The 17,018-nt window shown below is 32.8% G+C and overlaps 3 protein-coding genes across 3 annotated transcripts; 2 read left to right on the forward strand and 1 right to left on the reverse strand.

Moving 5' to 3' along the window:
• Positions 1-3,066: 3,066 nt before the first annotated feature.
• Positions 3,067-9,928, forward strand: LOC143587014 (acyl-CoA-binding domain-containing protein 4-like). The gene is made up of 17 exons (XM_077068420.1): positions 3,067-3,237; positions 3,526-3,596; positions 3,668-3,794; positions 3,883-4,068; positions 4,177-4,254; positions 4,341-4,436; positions 4,532-4,601; positions 4,676-4,737; positions 4,818-4,957; positions 5,037-5,163; positions 5,243-5,357; positions 5,444-5,532; positions 6,474-6,557; positions 6,640-6,822; positions 6,904-7,059; positions 9,354-9,413; positions 9,513-9,928. The coding sequence occupies exons 1-17, from the start codon at positions 3,091-3,093 to the stop codon at positions 9,702-9,704; spliced, it is 1,983 nt and encodes a 660-aa protein (XP_076924535.1). The 5' UTR covers positions 3,067-3,090; the 3' UTR covers positions 9,705-9,928.
• A 1,680-nt stretch (positions 9,929-11,608) lies between these two features.
• LOC143587012 (single-stranded DNA-binding protein, mitochondrial-like) lies at positions 11,609-13,056 on the forward strand. Its single transcript, XM_077068418.1, has 5 exons — positions 11,609-11,737; positions 11,814-12,022; positions 12,108-12,208; positions 12,575-12,634; positions 12,866-13,056. The coding sequence occupies exons 2-5, from the start codon at positions 11,907-11,909 to the stop codon at positions 12,880-12,882; spliced, it is 294 nt and encodes a 97-aa protein (XP_076924533.1). The 5' UTR covers positions 11,609-11,737; positions 11,814-11,906; the 3' UTR covers positions 12,883-13,056.
• A 264-nt stretch (positions 13,057-13,320) lies between these two features.
• Positions 13,321-16,518, reverse strand: LOC143587011 (2-C-methyl-D-erythritol 4-phosphate cytidylyltransferase, chloroplastic-like). Its single transcript, XM_077068417.1, has 9 exons — positions 16,477-16,518; positions 16,320-16,399; positions 16,128-16,210; positions 15,969-16,046; positions 15,825-15,893; positions 15,578-15,646; positions 13,898-13,944; positions 13,582-13,672; positions 13,321-13,507 (listed from the first exon to the last, which is right to left on the reverse strand). The coding sequence occupies exons 2-9, from the start codon at positions 16,378-16,380 to the stop codon at positions 13,439-13,441; spliced, it is 567 nt and encodes a 188-aa protein (XP_076924532.1). The 5' UTR covers positions 16,381-16,399; positions 16,477-16,518; the 3' UTR covers positions 13,321-13,438.
• Positions 16,519-17,018: the final 500 nt, after the last annotated feature.

The following is a 17,018-nucleotide window of genomic DNA, read 5'->3' on the forward strand; positions in this document are numbered from 1 at the left end:
CCCAATAACTATCAATTACATCTCAGTTATCACCCTCAAATTTTAAGTATTAACATTTTAATTTGTTATGCTTCGATAAAATCTCATATCAAATCACCTCATTGATTATATCATCTACTTAACAAATTGTCATATAGATTATCTCATTTAAATTCTGACTTATCCTTAAGTCATGATTAACGCTAGCACAACTTATGTCGAATTTCATTTTTTTTCCTTAATAACTAATAAGAGATTTACACAACTTATTATATATATTCATTTAATCTCAATTTACATAATTATAGAATGATTTCTACATCAAACAATATAGATCATATATTCTCCACACCCGCTTTATGACCATAAGTACAGTCAAAGAGATAGCTCCTACAATCTCTAGGGCATAAATTCTAACTCAAAACACTAATACAATCCATTTAATCTTGTTCACTAATTTCTTTCAGAGAAATTTCGATTCATTTACCCTTACTCACCCTCATAACAACGATAATAACAAGTGCAAGCTTAATAATCGAGTTTAGGTTACTAAGTAAACCAATTATCAATCTCAACGAAATCATAGTGTCCCAAACAAGAAACCTTACACCGGAATACGCTTGTTACGTCTTATTTGCGACTTTCGTCATCCGACTCAATCCTTGTGTCATTCTTAAACTTACTATAACCGTTATGGTTATCCCGTTAACACTTGCCGTACACTGTCTACGACACAAGACATCCCACAACGTTCTATGTCGTCGACTTAGCTTTATACACCTGCTACACGTGCCTTCTACAATTATGGAGACCCTAATCACCTACGCAATGCATTGTTCTTTACTCATGCTCATTTAGCTTAAACCTACCAACTACCCATGCTCATTTAGCTTACACCTACCAACCCTATGCCTCTCAGGCTTTCTTCATGTCACAAGGTCATTCTCGCTTATTACATTCTAAACCCGCAAGACTTAATTTCATCAAGCCTACCTTAGTCAAACCTCGTTTTCACAAACCTATTCGAGTTGCCTCAAATCATTCAATCCCAACTATTTAAGCTTTCATAAACTCAATTAACAAAGGTGTTTTGGATCAAACCAATCGTAGTTAAGTTTTCACTCAGAAGAATTTTATCGTCGTTATCATTTTCGTCTAAACGTATTTTGTATTCAATTATACCTTAAATGATTATTTGTCTAAATTAGTTATTTTGGAACACACCCAACTTGGAAAATCCATCATTTTAAGTATCTTTTTTCGCATACAATGAATTTTTTTCTTATCTTCCCAAAGATCAATATCGTTGATTGTTGTACTTATCTGGTTTTTATTTAATCAAAAAATCTTAGGAGTTGATTCGTTAACATTACGTCAATTAATTAAAATATTTAGATTCTCATAAACTGAAACAATTCTTCAATTTTAAAAGACAAAATTTCGAAAGTCAGTTATTAGTCGATCATATTATTTAAGTTGTCTTTTCTCATTTATTTTGTTATTTCAAATTATTGAAAGCGTGTCAATTTCTACCCTCAACCTCGATTATTAATATTTTTGGTACATCATATATTTATTGATCTCATGTTACACAATTAATCTTTCATCTTATAAAATTTTGTCATTGAAATATAATTGTTGTAGTTTTGTTATTAACTGAATTCATCATCATTTAACCAAAATTATCTCCACCATGAAAATTTTCTCTCTCAATATATAATTTAATTTTTATTATTAAAAGGAATTTTTTATTAAATTTCCATGACCACTCATTTCAGTTATTGAAATTTTATACGACATTTAAAAAAAACAAATTCACCATAATAACGAGTGTTTTTGTATCTTTTATATGAATACCGTATTACTATATAAAAAATTAAAAAAAATTAGTGGGTTTTTTTACAAATTGTATCTTACCATAATTGTGTTTTACAATTGTGTTTTATGCATTGTGTTTTTCTTTCATAATGTTTTTTTTTTTATTTTATTGTTACATTGTGTTTTTTTCATATTGTTTTCCATTATGTTATTTCTGTTGAATTTTTCCGGTAAATTCCCTGGGATTTCCTGTGACTTTCCGGGGATGCGGTGGTTGTAGGAGATGAGTGAAGATGTAAGTTGCTTTTTGAGATTAATATAAGTGGATTTTGGAGATTTAATAAGTATGTTTTTAATATTAAGATAGCTGACTAAATACCATAAATCCTAGTTTTTTTTTATAAAAATCAAACTTTTTATTTGAAACGAATAGGATATATTAACTTTTTTTTTGAAAAAATTTGAGAAAAGAAAAGGTAATGTTTTGATAAAATTTCTCAATAGGGGTGTTCATCGGATCGAATAACGGATTATTCGGTTCGGGTTATTCGGATTTGAAAATTTTTAGACCCTATCCGAAATCCGATCCGATCCGAATTAGGAATATTCCTATCCGATCCGAATCTATCTGAATTCAATTCGGATCGGATTCGGATAATATTCGAAAATCCAAAATTATCTGAATAAACCTAAAAATTTTCCTATTTTTTTGTTCCAAACATTTAATAGTTTGGAATCACAATAAACATACAAACCGGAAAATACGAATTACTCTTAACAAAAATTTAAATTTTAAACTTCAAATAGTAGTCTAATACATATACCAAACCGGAAAATACCACTAAAATCATGTTTTTTATTCGGATTAAAAGGATATCCGAACAATCCGAATTTTTTAAAATTTCATATCCGAATCCGAATTAGTTATTCGGATATTCGGATTGACCCGATCCGAATATCCGAATAAGAATTCGGATCGGTTTATTAGGATTTCGATTTCGGTTTTTTTCGGATTTCTTGAACACCCCTATTTCCCGATATATAAATCAAGATTTTGAGACAATAAACGAAAAACAAGTAAACACATAGTGCATATTTGAAGGGGAAAAAAAAGAGAATAAAAAAAGTTACATCGTGAATTTGGAAGAAATCGAGTGCAACCAACAAGTCAATAATAATAATAATAATAATAATAATAATAATAATAAATATTATTATCAGGTGTGCAAATTGTGTATATCAATCTGAGTGGAAATAGTGTTGTTGTTTGTGGATCGGATCGGACGAGACCAAATGGCAAGGTCAGGGCTGGCATACCCGGATCGATTCTTCGCAGCCGCTACTTACGTGGGATTCGGTACTCATTCATCCTCCAATTCGAATTCCAATTCCAAATTCTCAAACGACGTCGCTCTGCTGCTCTACGCCCTCTATCAACAGGTTAGCTTCATTTTCATTTTCTGGGGTTTTTAATTTGCCCCATTTCATGTGAAGAAATTATAGATTGATCCACCATAAAAATAAAAAATAAAAACGCCAACCCCTCTTGAAGCTCAGTTTTTTGGTTTTTATTTCTTCTATCAACATCAAATTCTATACATGCATGGTTATGTATCTAGTAATTGATTATAGGATTGCTCAAATTCAATATGGGAGTGTAGCAGGATAACACTGTGCAACCTTTCATTTATATGTATATTTATTTACAACGTTATCAATTCAAATCAGGCTACTGTCGGACCTTGTACCGTACCAAAACCCAGAGCTTGGAGTCCGGTTGAACAAAGCAAATGGACAAGGTTTCTTTAACCTCCTTTTTATGCATCAACTAATTCTTTCTACATTTTTAATCTTTTTTTATTTTTTGCAGCTGGCATGGTCTTGGAAACATGGCTTCCATTGAAGCAATGCGCCTCTTTGTTAAAATACTAGAGGAAGAACATCCTGGATGGTATTCAAGGCCATCCTCCGACCCTCTTGTAGATGTACAAATGAATGTGAGCCTTTTAAATCTTTATTATTATAGCTTATCTTTTCTTTATGCTTAATATCACAAACTATAATCTAAATTCTAAATTGTTATAGCATAATTCTAAGGTGGAGTTACCCACTAACAATGAAATCACTTTGCCTGAAACGAAAACTATCCCAACCGAGAACGAGAATTCGGTCGATAAAGACGTTATGGTGGATGGTATCGGTTCGGTTAGCGTGTATGACCAATGGGTTGCGCCCCTGGTTTCGGGCTCAAAACCAAAGCCCCGATACGAGGTATTATTATTATATTTATTTTTCTTTCCTTTTTTTTTTTAAACTTTATTGTTTATTTTTTTCTAATTTTACCTGTTTTCTGGCACTGTTTTGTTTTTTAATCAACAGCATGCAGCAGCTGTTGTTGATGATAAAATGTATGTATTTGGTGGAAACCATAATGGACGTTACCTAAATGATCTTCAGGTATGGTCGAGATTAGCGATGCATGGTCAAAGTTAGGGACGTTCATGATAATATTATTGAGTTGCAACTTAATTGGATTCTTGCAGACACTTTATTTGAGAAATTGGACATGGTCAAAGGTGGAAGTCAAAGCAAATTCTGAGGATCCAGTGAGAGTAACTCCTTGTGCTGGGCATTCATTGGTCAGTATTCAAATCTGATTATTCAATAGAATATAAACCGTTAACGTGAATGTGAACATCAAGTTGTCAAGTTTGACCTTTTGGTTATTTTGTAGATACCATGGGAAGGAAATAAGCTTATATCAATTGCAGGACATTCAAAGGATGCTTCTGAAGTTGTCAATGGTTTGTTTTAACTTCAGGTTTTCATTTGTAACAAACTTATATTATATATTTATATATTTTTTTTTAATTTGCAGTGAAGGCATTTGACCTGCAGACAAATACTTGGTCGACCATGAAGACAAATGGAAAACCACCAGTATGCATTCTTAACATATTACATATACTTAAAACACCATTTATTATTAATAGACTTCAAACATATTTTTTATTTTGTAGGTTTCACGCGGCGGTCAATCAGTTACACCTGTGGGGTCCAACTTGGTCATATTTGGTGGTCAAGATGGAAACAGAACTTTCTTGAACGACCTTCACATTTTAGACTTAGAAACCATGACCTGGGATGAAATTGACACAATGTAACGTATCACAATAATATTCTTTCATTTATGCTTATGAATATCTATTAGTTTTAGACATGATCTTGTAATTATGCAGAGGCGTGTCACCTTCTCCACGGTCTGATCATGCGGCCGCAGTACACGCAGAGCGTTTTCTTCTTATATTTGGCGGTGGCACACATGCGACATGTTTCAATGATCTTCATGTTCTTGATTTGAAAACTGTGAGATAATATAAATCTAATCATGTATTGATATTACTAATCTGAAACTTGAACTCGTTATTATTATGATTTTGTTTAGATGGAATGGTCAAGACCAAGTCAACAAGGAGAGATACCGAGTCCACGAGCCGGTCATGCAGGTGTAACAGTTGGAGAAAGTTGGTTTATTGTTGGTGGTGGAGATAACAAAAGTGGTATTATTTGAGAATCAATAAACAGCTATTATATTCGACACGATATTAAAAAAAAGAATAATAGTTTTGTTTTTTGTTTTTCGCAGGAGTTTCAGAAACAGTTGTTCTTAACATGTCTACTTTATCATGGTCAGTTGTAACAACTGTTCAAGGACGTGTTCCTCTTGCTAGTGAGGTAAATATACAGTTTTGTTGGTTAATTTAGAGGTATCAATTTTGACCCGTTTATTGTAAACAAACCAAACGAACACAAACATTTAAATGAACGAGTTTTTTTTTGTTTGTGTTTGTTAAGAACATGAGTGTTATTTTTGTGTTCACTTGTTAATTGTATAAACGAACAGTTCACAAACATAACTGAATATGGATGAAAAAACATAACCGAGTGAACACCAATTAAAACTAAATGTGAACATTAATGATTAATCTATCGGGTCTAAAAGATTAATAAAACTAAACTAAATTGTGGTGGGTCCAAAAAAATTAACTGAACATATAAACAAACGTAAACGAAGAAACTCAAACACACGTAACTAACATACATAAATGAAGATAAACGAACGAACAAACTTAAACACACATAAACTAATGAAAGTCAATGAACAAGCGTAAATGAATGAGACATGCGTTCATGTTCTTCTTTTAACTAAATGAACGAACGAGACATATGTTGTTCATTCGTGTACCTAAGTGAACAAAAAATTGTGTTCATGCTCGTTTGGTTATTAAGTAAACAAACATAAATGTAACTTCCGGCCACACAGTCCACGAACGGTTCACTGAACGTTCGGTTCGCTTACATGCCTACCCATTATCTTATAAATGGATCTCACTTCTCACTACGAAATTACTCGAAAGTATACATGACATTCTTTCAATAGGTTTAATCGTGTGTTTTATCTCAAACAAACAAATCATAAAATGTTGTTTCGAAGGGAACAGGTAAATGAGTCAAACGGATTGAAAGTAACCCTAATTTTATTATTAATGCATACAACATCCTAAATCGTTGTATTCAAAGATTTAACTTATTAATGTAATTGTAAGTAACACACTAATTAATTATGAAGACTTTAGAAAACGAACCTGTTTAAACCCAACCCGCTGGTATTGCAGGGGTTGAGTTTGGTGTTAAGCTCCTACAACGGTGAAGACATTCTAGTTTCATTCGGCGGGTATAATGGTAAATACAACAATGATGTAAGAACCCAGCCATTTTCTCTTATTCATGTATGGCTTCCAAACGTTTCTAATTTATTAGTTTGTTTTTGGTGTTGACTAGGTCAACTTACTTAAACCTAGCCACAAGTCAACCTTTCAAGCAACCAAGTCAGCAACTCCCGCCCATAATAGCGGTTCGGGTGCACAAAATGCAACAAATGGCTCCCGAGATGCTGATGTGGAATTTGACCTCGGTCAAGATGCAAAAGTTAGGGAAATCAGTATGGATAATAATGAGCCGCAAGTAAGTTTATTGTTTTATCATGTTATCGTTTATATGTTATGAAGTATATTACTTTGTAATAATATGTTTACATGTATGCAGATAATTGAAATTAATGAAGTGAGTGAGCGTTCAATAGCTGTTCTTAAGGCTGAAAAAGAAGAATTAGAATCAGCTCTCAATAATGAAAAACTGCAATCACTTCAGTTGAAGCAAGAATTGAAAGAAGCTGAATCCAAAAATGCAGATTTGTACAAGGTAATGTATTTTCAAAATACAACTTTGTTTTCAATAAAGTTTATACCGGAATGTTCGGAAAAGAAACTAAACACAACTAGGGGTGTTCCTCGGTTTGGTTATTGATTTATTTGATTGGTTCGGTTATGAGATTTTGTTACCCCTAATCGAAAATCGAACCTAACTGAATTCGGAAAGGGGCTACTCGAACCGTAATCAATTCGAATTCAATTCGGTTCGGTTTTGGTTAAAACCGAACAAATCGATTCAAACTGTATTTAATCGAATTCATCCAAAATAACAATTTAATTTGTTTGTGTTCTAGATTTGGACAACCGTCTGGGTTCCGTACTACATCAAAATATTCTAACAAACCCAACATATACACCCTATAACCAAAAGTTTAAGATCATAATAAAACATCCAAACCGGCGAATTATTACATATTTTTAAACATACAACTAGTCAACCATAAAATAATCATTCTAAAACATCAAAACAAGAAAATTTGAAGTATTGATATGGATATGGATTATTGGACTACATATTACACATGGACTTCAAAAAATATTTGGTCATATCCAAAATAATTAATATAGTTCATATTTTAATCAATTAATTCGTTAACCGGATAAATCAAACTAATCGCTTAAAAAAATAAACCTAAACGAAAATCAAATCGTAAATCGAATTCGGAATTCCGTTTTCGGTTATAACCAAATTTTCAATTTTCGGTTTTCCTGAACACCCCTAAACACAACTCCGCATTTAGGTTTTTTTAATAAATGTTAACGAACACAGGTTTCTAGAAAAAAATAATATTAAATGATAAGGAAATATGATTAAAATGGGTTAACGATGTAGGGTCAAGTTATTCTACAAAGGGGGACTGAATGAGAAGGATTTCTAGCCATAAAAACCACTCAAAAAAAATAATGAAAAATTAATTAAAAAAATCAAAACTTAAAATTTAATAAAAAAATGAAAAATGTAAAAACGCAAAAATGTTTCCACCGTCTTCCTCGTCCTAAAAAACATCATATTGTAGAAAAACATCATTTTGTCTTTTTATTTATCATTGTGTTTTGTGTTTATTTTCGTCATTGATTGTGTCTTTTTTCCTTGACATTGTGTCTTTTTTTCTTGATATTGTGTTATATTACTCAACATTGTGTTATATTTTGTTCAGCACTGTGTTAAATTTTGCGACATATTGTGTCTTTTTTTATTTATCATTGTGTTTTGTGTTTATTTTCGTCATTGATTGGGTCTTTTTTCTCGATATTGTCTTATATTACTCAACATTGTGTTATATTTTGTTCGGCATTGTGTTAAATTTGCGACATATTGTGTCTTTTTTTATTTATCATTGTGTTGTTTGTTCATTTTCGGTATTGTGTCTTTTTTCTCAACATTGTGTCTTTTCGTCGGTTTTTTTTAACTGGTATGACGGGGGGAAATTTTTTATTTTTAAATTTTTTTCGTTTTTTATTTATATTTTGAGTTATGATTTTTTTATTATTTTTTGAATTTTTTGTTGAAGGGTTTTTTGTGTGGCCACAAATTCTTCTCACACTTCTCAAGTTCTCATTTTTGCCTCCCTTTGCATTTTAACTTTACCCTAATGATGTATATTGTTTATTCTCGAGTTTTTATATTAAAAAGGTAATCGAAACATATAGTATATAAATCAAAGTTACTATATAAGGAAAAATGAATTAAAAGTTATTGTAAAAATGTGATGCATTCATGTAATAAAATGTATAATATCTTATGATACAAAAAACATAACATATTAAAACGACGCTCATTCGGTCAGTGAAACCAAGGCGTTGTGGCTACGAGAAGACACGAGTTGGGTCGGTTTCGGTATCGGGTTAGCTTTGTTACTGTGCCGGAAGTATAAAAAAATGGATGGAGTGGCACAAGGTGGTGCCGCCACGCGGACCAATCAGTTTGTTGCGGTGCCTACCCATTGATATTTATCTATATATATAGTTTTATAAACAAAAGTGATGAAAAAGAACAAAAAAGTGAATAGAATAAAAACAAAAAGAAAAAATAAAAGATTAGTGAGAATTTCACATTGGGTAAATTGGTCATTCTCATCAAATTAACCTCAGAAGTTAATATATGTTAGTGAAAAGGACATAAAGCGTGATATTTTTTAAAAACAAAGGACACTTAGTGTAATTTTCACACTTAAAAGGGTACGTTTCATAATTTGAGTAATACATAAAGGACAAAATTTATAATCTACTCTTAATTTGACTAGACTAGGCAACTAACTATATAGTGTTTATACAATCCTGCAGGAGCTCCAGTCTGTACGCGGTCAGCTTGCAGCAGAACAGTCAAGATGTTTCAAACTAGAGGTAACTTATGTTTTGCATAACATGTCAAAATGTGTTCGGGTCAAAACAGGTGAAAGGTTAGCATTCTCATTTGCTAATGCTATATTTGAAAATGAACAGGTGGATGTTGCAGAGTTACGGCAAAAGCTACAAGCAATGGACACTTTACAGAAAGAAGTTGAAATCTTGCAAAGGCAAAAGGCGGCTTCTGAAGAAGCTTTCACAAAACAAAAACAAAAACAAAGTTCAGGTGGTGTGTGGGGATGGCTAGCGGGTTCCCCGCCTCCTGCCCAAAGGCTGAATGATGTTTGACAACTTCAAACGACTAAATACATACATAGTGATTGATTATTCTACTTAAAATCTCTTCTTTTTTTTTTTATAAATTTGTTTTTCGACTTGGCATAAGATATGTTTATGATTTTGTGTTTGTTACAAAGAGAAGAACATAGTGATGATTTTGCTTTTGTTTGGGATTATGAAAAGTAGAAGTGAAATATTTGTTGAGGTTGACCATAAAATTGCATAGTTTTATTTAGATTAAAGATTATGGCATATAACAAGCTGTTCATTTTAAATGCAAGCTTCTACATTTAAGACCTTGTCCATGATTTCAATATGCATGTCCCGGCGTTTCCACCATCGGGCTAGGGGTGTGACGTGTAAATGTTGATGGCAAAATTCAAAGGAACAAAACTATAATTATTAAATCGGTATGGGTACTGGTATGGTATCACCATTCAATAAACTATAATACCAAAACCATAACCGCTTAAAGCATTGAACCTGTAGTTGACAGGTACAAACGAGTTTTGCTTGAAGCCTTGAATTGCTTGAAGATGATACACATGGGTTGATTGTTGGATACGTGTTATCACTGATGTTTTGATGCTAGTTATAGAAACTTTTATCGCCAGATGATTTGCCTATGATGGACCCACCGACAAATGACTAAAAGTCTGAGAGAAAGTGTAATCCAAAATGTCATCGTAAGGTAAATGGGTCTGTATTAACTTGCTCGTTGTTAGAGTCATGGTGTTTTTTAGCTAAATTATACAAGTTTAGTTTGAGTCTATTAATAGTTGATTCGTAACCATGACACGCACTTGTCCCGATAAAATACAAGACCAAGGTTCGAGTCTGTTGAAACTCTTTTTGTTCCACAAGTGGATCATTTACAAAGTTGTCCCTATTTTTTTCATTTCCGGTCCAAAATAGCTTTTTTTTTTCTATTTTTTTTGGTAAAACAAAGTGTTTAACAAAATTTAATTACTTTGGATTTTTATTACTGTTTCTTGTATTATTATCTTTTTATAATTAGTTTTAGTTGGTTTTTTCATATTCGTTTTGTTATTATTATTATTATTATTATTATTATTACTACTGCTCTACTATTAGTACTACTATTAATTTTTTCCGCTTTTATTCATGTCATTTATTTGGCATGGCATCGCGATTTGGTGTAAGGTTCCGACCTTTTTTCGCTTTTTTCAACACGAGATATCTTGGAATTACATAAGGATTGTCGTTGTCGAAACAAAGCGGGAAGGTCTTCCATGCGGTATGTCTAACGACAATGTGGTGTATTTAGAAGACTAGAAATACGACAATGTGGTGTATTTGGAAGACTATAAATGAGGTGGTATTTGAAAGGAAGAGGGTCAATGTATTGGGTGAAATGAAAGCGTTGAGTTTCTTATGGAAGCGTCACCGATCAAGGCGTTGGAGCATTACTTGGGAGAGGTGGCGAGTGTTTGATATAAATAGGATGTAAGAAAGGGGGGTGCTAAAGTGAATTGGGTGTAATTTTAAAACAAAAAAAAGGGCATAATAAGAAAAGGTGAGGGACTATTTTGGAACATTAATGAAACCCAAACCCGTATTGTGGTTTTATAGGAATTGAAAAACCCTGAAGAAGAAGAAGAAGAAGAAGAAGAATATGTTGAGGGGTTCAGTCGCCACAAGAAGATCACTATCACTAGTACGCATCATCTCTGCTGCTGCCTACACCACCCACCCTGGTATGCTATTATTCTCTCTTCTTGTCTTTCATTTGCTGTGCTTACATTTAACCATTTAGGAGGAGGAGGAGGAGGAGGATGAATTATTATTATTATTATTATTATTATTATTATTATTATTATTATTATTATTATTATTATTATTATTATTATGTAGGAAGCAGCTTTCAGAATAAACTCTACTCTTCTTCCTCTTCGTCTATTCCAACTGATGATGAGAATGAGAATGAGAATGATGATAGTAGTTTCGTACCCGAAAAACCCGAGTTACAGCTCCAAGGGGTTGACCCAAGAAAAGGTTGGGGCTTTCGTGGTGTCCATAAGGTACCTATTCTTCATTCACTTTAGGTATTTTCTACAAACCACTTCTGCAACCTATTATGTTTCCTTTACACTACAGGCTATCATATGTGGAAAAGTTGGACAACCACCTCTGCAAAAGATCTTGAGAAATGGGAAAACTGTCACCATTTTCACGGTTGGGACCGGTGGCATGTTTGATCAAAGAACCATTGGAGCAAAAGACTTGCCGAAACCTGCTCAATGGCATCGAATAGCCGTGCACAATGAAACACTTGCTGCTTATGCTGTTCAGCAACTCACCAAAAAGTATTACTACTAGTCTCTTTTTTCTATATTCCTTTCTTATTAATACTCAACATAATAATCATATTTGTTTTCTGGTTATGTGCAGCTCTTCAGTTTATGTGGAAGGTGATATTGAAACCAGAGTTTATAATGATAGTATCAATGGTGAAGTTAAAAACATACCCGAGATATGCATTCGCCGTGATGGTAACTGTTTTATTTAATTATTTTTTAATATCATTGTTATACCACATATGGATTTGAAAACAATGAAAATCTATAAGTTTGGTTCGGTTTTACTTACTTACACGCAAGAAGGAAACTAAATCGAAAGATTTTTTTGTCCTCCGAAAACATAAAACAACACCACGATTTTGGTTTCAGTTTGGTTTTCTTGGTTTCGGACCTTTTGAAAGTGACGTGACACTGAATTTGTTTGATAATTCAAGGATTAAAGAAAGGGATAGTTTCATATATAGTCTTGGAAACTTGCATAGTATCATACTTACCCAACCATTAATATTAACATCAAATATATTTACTTAATGTTAACTAACAAGATGGTGTATGCAGGAAAGGTTCGCCTCTTCAAAACAGGAGAAACCATCAGCAGTATTTCCTTTGATGAACTACGTAAGTAGAAAGGAGACGAATCTTTAAATCTTCAACGTCATAAAATAGCAAAATACCATTTTTAGCCTTTTAAATCATTTCTTAATTTATTTACCAAAAGGGACCTTTCAAAAACCAATAATCATCAAAACATATGTTTAAAAATGTTATAGTTATATTGAATTGTATGACATTTTAGTTTAAACTGTTGTGTATCTTTGACTTTGACAACTTTCCTTTTTTTGGTGACAGGTGAAGGACTGATTTAATTTGACCAAAGTGTTGTCTTAGCTTATGCCTTGAATTTGAGCACGTTTCGACATGTTTCTTCTATATTCCGCGGTTTCATGTTTTTTTCTTCTTTTTCCTGTCATCTGCTCAAACATTCTGCACCAAAGCATACAGTGTCTATTTTAATTTATATATTTATTGGTTTGAGGTCATGTCAGTTTTGGGTCAGACCTGCAGATACAATTAGCTACACTTGCTTTTGTGTCAACCCGTTAAAACCTTTTGGAAAGATACTTTATGTATCATGTGATACAATTTATTTGGTTCGTTTTTACCCATTGCAAGTTACAACATATAAGGGGTCGTGTGTACAACTCTTATTTATTCGCCACAAGTGGCTCTAACAAAAAGAACCAGGGATGTTTTTGTAATGTACTGTTATCCTTCTAAAAGATACAAAACTTCAAAAAACATCAAGAGCAAAGTATAGCTCATTACAAGCACTTTATGACTGTTAATCCTTTTCAAGTATCCTGTAAACTGCCATTTAACTTAATATGGCATATTTACAGTGTCAAAGAAATGAATAATTAACTAAGCTGGCACAAATGAGTCGGTAATTAATATCCTTTCAGCAAGTAACAAATCATCCGGAGTTGTAACCTGCAAGCCATAATACAGGTTTATAGATACATATTCATATAAAAAAATTATCTAATTTGTAATCATGTATGCACCTTAATGTTAGTATAAGATCCATGAGTGATGTATACAGGATGTTTGAGGTGCTCAACAATTGACACGTCATCCGTCACTTCGAGTCCTTCTCTGTTGTGCACCCAAAGATATAGTTTTAAACATTACATGGAAATTGCAACAATAATCTAATCTAATAATCTGAATAGATACATTCTCAGAGCGACTTTGACCTGTTTTCTTTTAGCAATTTTGTTTTTCCCATTTGACCCGTTAAGAGAATCAACCGATCAACAAGTAAATGAGCAAAAATCCCACATTTATTTATAGTTATATGAAGTAAAATGAATGCGGTACCTATTTACAAGCTCAAAACCTTTCTTCAGCAACTCAGGCTTGATTACCTGTAAAGGAAAACACCCTCAGTTTCTATAAGTAGAGAACCGCATGAGCATTTGTTCATAGTGCTCTAAACATATTGTGGGAGAGAGAAAGAAAAGCGGTTATGCAGTTGTATAGCCACATTTATTATCACAGTTAAAGCAATAGGTGTATGGCTTATTGGCTTTTCATTCATTTCCTAATCTACAATAATATATGTTTTAATTATTTTCATAAGTGAAACTTGATTTTCTGTGGTCAAAATTCCAGTCTTTGTGGAAATCAAATAAACTGATTCGAATAAGCGTACTCGAATTTGAGTCGAATTTGAAGACATAATGCATCATTAGTTTATGCATATCTATTTTCCTATTGTTTTGAAAGACCGTCTGCACATCGAAAATATAATTTTGTAATAGTACGGAGCCTCCGTAATTATAAACAGGATGGTGATTTGTTAATTTTTTAAATCTTATATATAAACTTACATTAGATCTTTAAAATGAAAATAATAAACCACGTTTAACGTGTCTTACCTATCTCTACAAAGGGTAAAATGGTAATCTGCAAGTGAAAAGGGGAAGCTTGCAGTAATCTGAAATCAAGATGAAAGTTGGGGTTTGATGTGCAGGTTCTTATTGACTCATGAGACAAACCACTTTGTCTACTTCTACTTGGATTCAAAAGCAGTATTGCTGTTCAAATCTGGTTGACCAGCAAACATGAAGCTGAAGGATTAGTTCTAATGTTCTATACCGGTGGAGCCGAGTTTATTAATCGAATTCTTAGTTGTTTGGACTGTATTTATGTTGTGTGATGGTGGTTAAAGAAAGCGTAGTAAAGAGAAATGGGGTGAGCTTTGAAGCCCGTAGAGTTAACTCAGTTGTGAGTATGACAAGCGTGTAAAACTGTAGTAAGTTACCAAGTTGGCCTTTTTGGCTACATTATCTTTATTCCACTTGACTGACTTGATTATGTTATCTGCTAATTGGATTTCATCATGTTTCATGTCTTACTTCAATGCAAAATGTCCTTTTTCCTATTTTTTAAAACTATATATAATTGAGTTGCATATAATGAGGTTTTTCAAGAAAAAACAGTGGTGTTTGATATATCGTGAGTTTCGCAATATGCAGATATCGAAATTCTAAAACATTCTTTCATGCTCATAATCATCCAGGAAATCTTGTTATTTGATTGTATTGTAAAAAATAGTGATTGAAAAATTGTTGGGACAAAATGTTTTAGTTACAGAGGACAGGTTTAAAACACAGTAAAAAAACGAACGCTGTAAAAAGATTATCATTAAAAACTTATAAAAATGTCTAGGTTGATGATTAACTGTTGGAGCATATTTTAAATATAAATACTTCAAAAATATAAAAGAGAATCCTTTATAGTCATCGACCCATTTCGTAATTTCAACTATTATTTACTTAAAATAATCAGACTTTGTCAAAAATACATGATTTTTTGAGTGTTAGAACTTCAAACACCAGGGACCAAATGAAACAGGGACAAAATGAATGTGCATTTTTTAAAATGCATCAGGTTTGACTTCAATGGTCAAGTGTAACCTCACATTTATTGAGGGAAAATGTCATATTTCACACCCACCACGAAGCGCAGGCTCTCTCTGTGCGTGCGTGTGTGTACCTGTGGAGTTTGCATTTCCCAAAGAGTTCTCCTGTCCAAAGTCTTGACCACGAATGATTCACTATTTCCCTGAGACACAATTTGAGATAGATAAATAAATAAAACGATTGATTATAAGAAAGAAAAGGGATTGAAATGAATAAGACATAAGAAGCACCTAACTTGCGTATTAAAATTGTTACATTGTTTTTATTATTTATACAATTTGGAAAATGAAACATGAAATATAAGAAGATTTTTGAAGTACCTCTTTGATAGTAGCTTTAGCAGGAACACCAAGTACGGATGCTCCAACCCGCAACCCATCATTCAAAACCTGCAATGATAATGAAAAGTTGAGATGAAAATAGTTGTTAAGTGAAAGTGAAAGTAAGAAAGGTAACGGAGCTACCTTTTGTACGTCAGTGGATGTGACCAAAGGTCTCGCAGAATCATGGATGCATACAAGTTGAGAGGCCAAATCAATAGCCTGTTGATAAATAGGAATAAGAAGAGAAAAATAAATAAATAATATTAGTATTGAAAAGTGGATGAGAATAATAAGATGAACCTGAAGTCCACTGTAGACGGAATCTTGTCTTTCTTTACCAGGCAATGCAAATTTGAGGTCCACATTGATCCTGTCGCTGGCATCTAATGAAGCAAGGAAGCTTTTTAAATGAATGAATGAATGAATACATACATGTCTACTTGTGTAATAAAATGTAATGAAAAATGTGTAGATCATTAAATTAGAATATACCTTGAAAAATGTCCCGGTAAGATGGATCACAAACAACAACAATTTCCTTAACCTCGGGCATCCGTGAAAAAGTGTAGAAACTGCAAACATTGACTCAGGACAAGTAAAAGATACATTGGTTTGTTGAATGGAAGTTAATTGTTGGTGAGTAAGTTACCTATACAAAGCAATAGGTTGGCCTAGAAGAGGAAGATACTGCTTTGGCCTATGATTATTGAAAGTGTTATAAAGAAAGAAAGTAATAAGTTTGAATGAAGAGAATAAATAAAATGACATACACCCATTCTTTTTCCCATTCCTCCAGCAAGAAGAACCACCGACACACTTTTCTCTTTAACATGAACCACACACTGCTGCTGCTGCTGCTGCTGATACAAAATAATAATAATAATTAGAATGAGGTAGGGTTTGAATTAGTTATGATGGAAAATGAATTGACCTGGTTTGTAGGTTTAGAAGAAGAGCAGCAACTGATTGTAGTAAAACTACTACTACTACTACTACGAATTGAATGAAGATGATTATTATTATTATTATTTCTTCTGATTAGACAAGTAGTGGAGGAATTGTATAAAAGTGGATGAGGAATTGGGAGGATGGATTCGGAGGGAAGTCGAGGCGAACAACACAATTGAACAATCATCGCCATCTCACTCTGACTCTCTGTCTGTTCTAACTTCTAACAGTCAGTCAACAGAT

This window comes from Bidens hawaiensis, unplaced genomic scaffold, assembly GCF_021521415.1.
Source record: "Bidens hawaiensis isolate Kalapana, Puna unplaced genomic scaffold, B.hawaiensis_p1.1 tig00035079_1, whole genome shotgun sequence".
Lineage (NCBI taxonomy): Eukaryota > Viridiplantae > Streptophyta > Magnoliopsida > Asterales > Asteraceae > Bidens > Bidens hawaiensis.

Bases quoted from the DNA above. Each gene is read 5' to 3' on its own strand.
- LOC143587014 (XM_077068420.1), top strand. From the start codon at position 3,091: ATGGCAAGGTCAGGGCTGGCATACCCGGATCGATTCTTCGCAGCCGCT. The intron at 3,795-3,882 runs GTGAGCCTTTTA...AAATTGTTATAG, and splicing joins TTGTAGATGTACAAATGAAT to CATAATTCTAAGGTGGAGTT. The intron at 7,060-9,353 runs GTAATGTATTTT...ACAATCCTGCAG, and splicing joins AAAATGCAGATTTGTACAAG to GAGCTCCAGTCTGTACGCGG.
- LOC143587012 (XM_077068418.1), top strand. From the start codon at position 11,907: ATGTTTGATCAAAGAACCATTGGAGCAAAAGACTTGCCGAAACCTGCT. The intron at 12,023-12,107 runs GTATTACTACTA...GGTTATGTGCAG, and splicing joins GTTCAGCAACTCACCAAAAA to CTCTTCAGTTTATGTGGAAG. The intron at 12,209-12,574 runs GTAACTGTTTTA...TGGTGTATGCAG, and splicing joins GATATGCATTCGCCGTGATG to GAAAGGTTCGCCTCTTCAAA.
- LOC143587011 (XM_077068417.1), bottom strand. From the start codon at position 16,380: ATGCCCGAGGTTAAGGAAATTGTTGTTGTTTGTGATCCATCTTACCGG. The intron at 16,211-16,319 runs GTATATTCTAAT...TTGCTTCATTAG, and splicing joins TTACCGGGACATTTTTCAAG to ATGCCAGCGACAGGATCAAT. The intron at 15,647-15,824 runs GTACTTCAAAAA...ATTGTGTCTCAG, and splicing joins CTAAAGCTACTATCAAAGAG to GGAAATAGTGAATCATTCGT.